Below are 9,146 nucleotides of genomic sequence, written 5' to 3'. Positions count from 1 at the left end.
TATTCAGGACCAGAACTATCTGATCCTTTAGAGGTAGTCATTGCCTCTGTTGTAGGATGTGGATAGAATAGATATGGACTATAGAGATAGATAGAGGTCTCGTCTGTGTATCTGTGCAATTATAGCGTCTGTGATGGTATGGGCAGCTCCATTGAGGCTATCTTCATTTTTAAGTAGTACATTTTCTTCACGATAGGCTAATCCCTCCTGATGACCCGGTTGGACATCACTCCAACAGGGTCAACAGGAGGGATCAGCCAATGAAGTTGGTCCCACCCAGTTGACTACATTAACATGGTGGAAGCCCTCAAATATGCTGCCGATGCTAATTCTACCTTTTGGTCTCTAGAGGCCTCTATCATTCTCTATGATATGGACTTGAATGTAGTCATTTATCATGTTCTTCAAAGTCCCAGTGGTGGGATCCCATCATAGGTCAAAGATAGACATACAGAGATATCTAGCATAGAGGATCCGCAGTCTCATCTATGCTTAGAGAATGAGGAAGGTTTAATGTATCTGAGCTGTCGGAGAGGCAGTTTTACCACGATATGATGAATGAGAGTAATATCAGAGCCGGGCAGAAGATGAATATGTTTTAAAGAGAGCATTGTGATTTTTCTTCAGCTGAAAGCATGCCAATGAAAAAGGGAATCATTTTAGCGGAGGAAAATATTTCCCAGAGATATGTGCACATTAATGTAATAGTCCTGAGATTATTTGAAATTTATATCTTTGTGTGTGTGCCATAACGTGACGCAATCTGTGAGAACTGAGCTGAACAATGACACTGCACATTGTTTTTGTTAGTCTGGTGTAGATTTATGCAACCTGTGAGAGTGATCATTTTTTATTAGGTTAAGTTATTCAGCATACTCAGTCAGTGCCAGTCATGAGCGCCATTACGTTTACATTATCTCTTCATAATGGCATTGATCCAAGATCAGGGGTTATGAAATATTAGGATATTTTCAATTTCCCTTTGGTTTGTATACAGAAGAAGCTTAGGTAATGTTTTGAATGCTATTAGACTAACATTGGTATGAAAACACTGAAGTTTTATTACTGATAGGAAGTATTGCCACAGTGATGCAGCCCTGAGCCTTCAAATATTACATTCTGGGTCTTTTCAGAGGTACAAAGCAGAAACAATTTAGTTGAAAGCCAATGGAATATTTAACATTTGAGTGGGCTGGTTTTTGAGAAAGTTCTGCATGTCCCTCTCACATAAATGTATTGTCATCATTACTTGAACCTTTTTTGGTTGATGTCAACAGCTTACATTAGACAAAAAGAAAGTATGTTCCATTGCCCTATCAATCTTAACTACCATGTAGGTTTGGTCCAGATGTTAAAAGTTTTTGTATGTTTATTGGTATGTTTGCACAAGAAGCACTCTCTACGGCCCTGTGTGGGGTCTGAAATAAGCTACACGTCACCTTCGCTCTATAAACACATACAGTAGATCATGGGCCTCCATGGAACAGGAGACGGGACAGAGCCTGTCTGTGTAAATACACACAGACTCACACTGCATAATTCACTCTGCTGTTGTGTGCATGTGTTTATATCTCTAGAGAGAGATGGAGAGGGAGAGACTGATAACGGTAAGCTGCAGCCGTGGGATGGCCTGCTGTGTCTCTTCATCAGACAGCACTAGATAGGGCATGTGCCCAGTGATGCTAAATGTCCTCTGCACCAGTGGCCTCCCCTGTATGTGAGCACTGTGCATCAACACTGACACTACTCTGTTCAGGCCTGTGCTGTCAAGAGGATCACATTAGTCTGGGCCATGAGATATGTTCTATTAGCACAGTTAGATGAGATGTATCAAAGGATTGAAAAAACCCTTGCTTTGCTATTTTTGTATGTAATATACAGCTTCAGTCCCGAATGTGTGATTTATTGGCTATGTAGCATCCTATACATCACTGGTCTATGGAAGCACAGGCAGTTCAATGGCTTCAGTGATTAATCCATTTGGAGGCTTTTGTAAAAGCCACAGCTGGCGCCAAATGCCACGTCTTGCTAAGATTTGTCAGAAGGAAGCTGCTGGGTATTTTGTTCTTCAGACTGTTGAAGGAAGTCGAGCCCAATTTTTTGGTTGTAGGTGTAAAATTGTAGTTCAGTCAGTTGTTTAGACATAATGTAGCTGTTATTAATCTATTGTGTAAACCTTTCAACAGTTCTTTGTTACAGTTATCGATGCAGAGAAAGAGGTCCCTAAGAATATGGGGAACAGGCTGAGTAATGTAAAATATATCTTATTTAAACATTTTTAATAACAAGCATGGCATGAGAACAATGCATGTTTAAAAAAATATATCTGCAAATGTAAAATACTCACTGTACTGCTACGGTCTTACTCGATATTAAACATTAACAATGTATGTGTCTTTCTCAACATTCTGCATCACAAAAAATATAAAAATACCATTTGAATAGGTAAATGGCAGCCATATTTGAGCCCTTACTAACAATAGGCCCCCATGGGCAATGGTCAGAGTTGAGATTAAATCAGAAAACTGAAAACTGTGATTTCTGTTTAACAGATCAGAATCTGCTTTCTCATGAAAGGAAAAATGTAGCTACCTGTGACCAACATCTTCATAAGGCAGATGGTAGACATGTAGCCTGGTTGCCTGATCTGTTTTCGCTTTAGCCAACCCATAAAGCACAAACAGATATAGCAACCTGACCAGTTAAGACCTGAGGTTAAGACCTGAGGTTAAAACATGCAGACCATTTTTCCTTGATGGAGAGATGAAACAGTCAATTCTCTACATTTGATTTGTTCAATGGACAGACAAACTACTTTGACAACCTTCCATATTGGTGTTCATATTCTCCCCTAAAACATTGCTTTTCTTAAATCTCAGATAAATGGCTATTTTTCTGTTAAACAGAAATATCGCTCATCATCACAGAGTAATTTGACTAATATGTTGGCTAATATTTCCTAGGCAAACTATTTCATAATGTATATCAGAAGATTCATGGCGTCCATTTAAGTTCTGGCCCATTGGTATTTACATCCAGCAGGAATCGAAAGTTGCAGTCCAGCGTTCTGCTACCCCACTGCATTGCATTAATAAACTTCTTTCTTCAAGATAATCGATAATGATGATCTCTTGATACAGCTAGGATTAAAACATGCCATTCTCAGTTGCAACCTCACTTCTTTTTCAAAACACAAAAGTTATTGATAAATAATGCTGAAATAAAAGCAGAAATGCTGCCGATTATTTGGTGTGAAGGGAGGAGGTATTGATGTGGAGTAAAGTCATTTTCCATATTGTCTTGAAATGAATTTCAGCTGAAGAACGAGTGGCTGTGTCACCTTGAGGCATTGTTCACGTGTCTTTGCAGATACATAGCTCTGTCCCTGCCTCTTTATGGAGGTACACTCCAGGTTTGGGAAGGAAGGGGTGAGGTTAGACTCAGTAGCCTGCTGGATGGCCCCCTTTCCTGGGGTCGGACTCGGCACAGAGCCACTCCCCCTGTCGCACCACCGCCTGAACCACTGAATCAGGAGTCATCAGCAGCTCTGTCACATGGTTCTTCTGTGCCAGGCCTTCTAATACACTCTTTTACACAAACACATGCATAGATAAACACACAAATAAATACACACACACACACATTATATTCCAGAGCTACCAAATGCCTTTTCAAATCAATAAAACATTATTTTTATTTAATTTAACAATATACGATGCAATATTGTTCAGAATTACCCACCTTTTCAAAGCCGTCCTCCACTACAGTCATATTTGGGTTGAGTTGATTGTGAATTCGAGGTTGTGTCACAGCTTTTTTGAGGTCGTAGTCAAAGAACAAGGAATTCAGAATCACCTATGTAAATGAGAAAAGAAAGCTACTTGTACTCTGATTCATCACAATATCACTATGTAAGGATAGATGGCTGTCATGTGTTAGTGTAGGCTATATCTGTTTTAGAGAGTACATTTATGTGTATGGATCAAGACTTACTAGGGCAGTTGCTGTGGTGATCTTTGTTCCACCAGAGGCTCCCACCACCATTTTCACTCTATTGTCTTTGTCAGAGATAATAGTTGGGCACATAGAAGAGAGAGGCCTTTTACCTAAAAATGAGAGAGATCTAAATATTCAGACCAAAAGGTATTCTCATAAAACAAACCAGCCAAGGATCAAACTGGGGCCATGTGTAAATTGAGAACTTTCAGTAGCCTACCAGCAATAAGGATATCGATTTCAGTTCCTATTCTCACCAGGCTGGATGAAGTTGTTAGGAGATGGAGGGATTCCAAAGCCGTTGGTGATGTATGGAGAGCTGAAGTCATCCATCTCATCATTGAAAATAATGCCAGTGGATCGGGACATGACTTTTGAGCCAAAACTGAAGATAGGAATGATAGTTAAGTAACTATAGGAGTTAAGTAACCTATGCATGTTATTTTTGTGTTAAATGCAAATAGAACATTCTTAGTAAGACCATCGGCAACAAAGGGTGTTTAGAGTGCACATGTATACTATATTAATGATCTGTCTCTGGATATCTATAATCTACCCTGTTGCATTATGTATTCATCAGTCCTATTGTCTCAGAGGAGGCCTTGCCTTGTAGGACTCTTACTATAGATTGATTGTGCTGGTGGCAGCCACAGCACTTCCATCCTCAGCTATGACGGACAGGTGTGCTGTCCCATGATTGTCTGGGACAAAATAATCTGGCTCGTAGTAGCTGTCAGGATGAGTGGTGTCATCTGTGATCTTGCTCCTGATCCCATCAGCAAAGTAGTCTGAGGTCATGTTGTGGATGAGCTGGAGGAAGATAAAATCATCAAACAGGAATTAGATGAATGACAGCAGTCAACAGCATGTCATTATAGAGCCTATTCAGTAAACAACTACAAACCATCTTTTTATTTAATAAATAAGTCAAATACAGTGCATTCGGAAAGTATTCAGACCCCTTCCCTTTTTCCACATTTTGTTACAGCCTTATTCTAAAATTGATTAAATAAAATCTACACACAATACCCCATAATGACAAAGTGAAAACAGGTTTTTAGAAATGTTTGCAAATGTATTACAAATAATAAACAGAAATACTTTATTTACATACAGTAAGTATTCAGACCCTTTGCTATGAGACTCGAAATTGAGCTCAAGTGCATCCTGTTTCCATTGATCATCATTGATGTTTCTACAACTTGATTGGAGTCCACCTGAGGTAAATTCTTGTGTCGAGCCACAGATCTGGGGAAGGATACCAAAACATTTCTGCAGCATTGAAGGTCCCCAAGAACACAGTGGCCTCCATCATTCTTAAATGGAAGAAGTTTGGAACCACCAAGACTCTTCCTAGAGCTGGCCGCCTGGCCAAACTGAGCAATCGGGGGAGAAGGGCCTTGGTCAGGGAGGTGACCAAGAACCCGATAGTCACTCTGATAGAGCTTCGGAGTTCCTCTGTGAAGATGGGATAACCTTCCAGAAGGACAACCATCTCTGCAGCACTCCACCAATCAGTCCTTTATGGTAGAGTGGCCAGACGGAAGCCACTCCTCAATAAAAGGCACATGACAGCCCGCTTGGAGTTTGCCAAAAGGCACCTAAAGGATTCTCAGACTATGAGAAACAACATTCTCTGGTCTGATGAAACCAAGATTGAACTTGATCCTTGATGAAAACCTGCTCAGCACCTCAGACTGGGGCGAAGGTTCACCTTCCAACAGGACAATGACCCTAAGCACACAGCCAAGACAACGCAGGAGTGGCTTCGGGACAAGTCTCTGAATGTCCTTGAGCGGCTCAGCCAGAGCTCGGACTTGAACCCAGTCGAACATCTCTGGAGAGACCTGAAAATAGCTGTGCAGCAACACTCCCCATCCAACCTGACAGAGCTTGAGAGGATCTGCAGAGAACAATGGGAGAAACTCCCCAAATACAGGTGTGCCAAGCTTGTAGCGTCATACCCAAGAAGACTCAAGGCTATAATCGCTGCCAAAGGTGCTTCAACAAAGTACTGAGTAAAGGGTCTGAATACTTATGTAAATGTAATATTCCAGTTTCTTATTTTTTATAAATTTACAAAAAATTATAAAAACCAGTTTTTGCTTTGTCATTATGGGGAATTGTGTGTAGATTGATGAGGGGGGAAAATAATTTTATCAATTTTAGAATAAGGCTGTAATGTAACAAAATGTGGAAAAAATTAAGTGGTCTGAATACTTTCCGAATGCACTGTGTATATACAGTACCAGTCAAAAGTTTGGACACACCTACTCATTCATTTTACATTTAAGTCATTTAGCAGACGCTCTTATCCAGAGGGACTTACAAATTGGTGCATTCAATTTAGGATAGCCAGTGAGACAATCACCCCCTTTTATTTTTTATGGGGGGGGTAGGGGAGGGGGTGGGGTGGGTAGAAGGATTACTGTTATACTATTCCAGGTATTCCTTAAAGAGGTAGGGTTTCAAGTGTCTCCGGAAGGTGGTCAGTGACTTGGCTGTCATGGCGTCGTGGGGAGCTTGTTCCACCATTGGGGTGCCAGAGCAGCGAATAGCTTTGACTGGGCTGAGCGGGAACTGTGCTTCCGTAGAGGTAGGGGGGCTAGCCACCCTTTGCCTTGATGACAGCTTTGCACACTCTTAGCATTCTCTCAACCAGCTTCATGAGGAATGCTTTTCCAATAGTCTTGAAGGAGTTCCCACATATGCTGAGCACTTCCCACATATTTGCTGCTTTTCCTTCACTCTGCGGTCCAACTCATCCCAAACCATATCAATTGGGTTGAGGTCGGATGATTGTGGAGGCCAGGTCATTTGATGCAACACTCTATCACTATCCTTCTTGGTCAAATAGCCCTTACACAGCCTGGAGGTGTGTTTTGGGTCATTGTCCTGTTGAAAAACAAATGATACTCCCACTAAGCCCAAACCAGATGGGATTGCGTATCGCTGCAGAATGCTGTGGTAGCCATGCTGGTTAAGTGTGCCTTGAATTCTAAATAAATCACAGACAGTGTCATAAGCAATGCACCATCACACCTCCTCCTCCATGCTTCATGGTGGGAACCACACATGCGGACATCATCCGTTCACCTACTCTGCATCTCACAGAGACACAGCAGTTGGAACCAAAAATCTCAAATTTGGACTCATCAGACCAAAGGACAGATTTCCACCGGTCTAATGTCCATTGCTCGTGTTACTTGGCCCAAGCAAGTCTCTTCTTCTTATTGGTGTCCTTTAGTAGTGGTTTCTTTGCAGCAATTCGACCATGGAGGCCTGATTCACGCAGTCTTCTCTGAACAGTTGTGTCTGTTACTTGAACTCTGTGAAGCATTTATTTGGGCTGCAATTTCTAAGGCTGGTAACTCTAATGAACTTATCCTCTGCAGCAGAGGTAACTCTGGGTCTTCCTTTCCTGTGGCGGTCCTCATGAGAGCCAGTTTCATCATAGTGCTTGATGGTTTTTGCGACTGCACTTGAAGAAACTTTCAAAGTTCTGACTGACCTTCATGTCTTAAAGTAATGATGGACTGTCCTTTCTCTTTGTCTAGTTGATCTGTTCTTGCCATAATATGGACTTGGTCTTTTACCAAATTGGGCTATCTTCTGTATACACCCCTACCTTGTCACAACACAACTGATTGGCTCAAAGGCATTAAGCAGGAAATACATTCCACAAATTAACTTTTAAGAAGGCACACCTGTTAATTGAAATGCATTCCAGGTGACTACCTCATGAAGCTGGTTGAGAGAATGCCAAGAGTGTGCTAAGCTGTCATCAAGGCAAAGGGTGGCTACTTTGAAGAATCTCAAATATAAAATATATTTTGATTTGTTTAACACAACATGATTCCATATGTGTTATTTCATAGTTTTGATGTCTTCACTATTATTCTACAATGTAGAAAATTGTAAAAAATTAAGAAAAACCTTGGAATGAGTAGGTGTGTCCAAGCTTTTGACTGGTACTGTATATTTGTGAGTGAAACTTTGTATTTGAAGGCTGTGTATCAGGGTTCTCACATCAGTGATATTGAGATAGCGTGGATCCCCTAGTTTGCTCCTCTTGGCATAAGCAAACCGGAAAGCCTCCACGATGCGGTGATACGTCAGAGTCTTTTTCTTGGCCGTTGAGACACTTGTGCCAGTGAAGTTATACCCTGAAGAAAAAACACACAAAAAATGTTGATCTAAAAACTTTTTGACTCTAGGGGGTCATCGGGGATTTCAAAATTCAACGGAGGGCTGCACTGATTTTTTGGGGACCGATTCTTTCGTCAAAATTAATTTGCGGGCCAGAAAAATAGGAGTTATTTGAAATTATATAGGTCCATTATCAAAAAAAATAATAATAATCGGCTGGCGCGTCATATGGGGCCCACGGACCGTAGTTTTCCCACCTTTGATCTAATATATCAGCCAAAAAACAGAACTATATGTTCATTTATCAAAGATACAGTTTTAATGTAATTCAATGTTTCCATCACAGGGTCATTTCCGTCCGATTCCGTCCTTGTTGTTGCACAAACACTAGCAGCTATGGTTGATGTCAAGATGTAGGGGACTAGTGCAGTTTAGTTCATTTCCAGTGAGATAATGTCCAGAGAGCTTACAGCAAATCTCTTAAGATGAGATGAGAAACTGGGAGACCTTGTGAGCTGTTTTGTTTACAGCCAATTAGTGGTGGATGATGATGCCCCTCTGTGTCTAAAGCATGGCTAATGATCTTCTCCATGAGCACACTCTCTGCATCTGGTAAATTAGCTGTAGCTGGATTAGTGTAGAGGGGTGGTGGTTATGGAGGGGGCGGAAACACTGTCCTAGGGGGTACAGTGGAAGGAAACTTGACATCCTCTGGTCTGCATGACTGAGTTCAGACTCAGAGTTATCTAGGCTGCTGCTCACCGTCCACTATGTTGAGTATGAGTGCCAGGACTGGGCCGCTGGAGGGGGCGTCTGGGATGTGCATGGTGTACTCCCCCACGGTCAGCTTCAGTGGGCTCTCATTCAACACAGGCCGGTACTCCAGCAGGTCCTCCAGGGTGATAATCCCACCTGAGAAGAGAAAATAATAACTGCTCAAGAAGCACATCGACAAACTGCCTATCAGATCTGTCTCGCCTGATCATCATCAAAGTGTTTAC

At 41.5% G+C, this 9,146-nt stretch overlaps 1 protein-coding gene across 1 annotated transcript in view; it reads right to left on the bottom strand.

Moving 5' to 3' along the window:
* Nucleotides 1-235: 235 nt before the first annotated feature.
* The window catches only part of LOC121550216 (glutathione hydrolase 1 proenzyme-like), a 47,999-nt gene continuing 39,088 nt past the window's right edge, over nucleotides 236-9,146 (bottom strand). Inside the window, exons 7-13 of the mRNA XM_041862368.2 lie at nucleotides 8,908-9,057; nucleotides 8,026-8,162; nucleotides 4,619-4,806; nucleotides 4,254-4,381; nucleotides 3,994-4,106; nucleotides 3,742-3,855; nucleotides 236-3,587 (exon numbers count right to left, since the gene is read on the bottom strand). Coding sequence (XP_041718302.1) covers nucleotides 3,441-3,587; nucleotides 3,742-3,855; nucleotides 3,994-4,106; nucleotides 4,254-4,381; nucleotides 4,619-4,806; nucleotides 8,026-8,162; nucleotides 8,908-9,057 — 977 coding nt within the window. The 3' untranslated portion in view covers nucleotides 236-3,440. The remainder of the gene's footprint in view (nucleotides 3,588-3,741; nucleotides 3,856-3,993; nucleotides 4,107-4,253; nucleotides 4,382-4,618; nucleotides 4,807-8,025; nucleotides 8,163-8,907; nucleotides 9,058-9,146) is intronic.

This window comes from Coregonus clupeaformis, chromosome 18 (assembly GCF_020615455.1).
Source record: "Coregonus clupeaformis isolate EN_2021a chromosome 18, ASM2061545v1, whole genome shotgun sequence".
NCBI lineage: Eukaryota > Metazoa > Chordata > Actinopteri > Salmoniformes > Salmonidae > Coregonus > Coregonus clupeaformis.
This window is presented reverse-complemented; position numbering and strand designations above follow the sequence as displayed.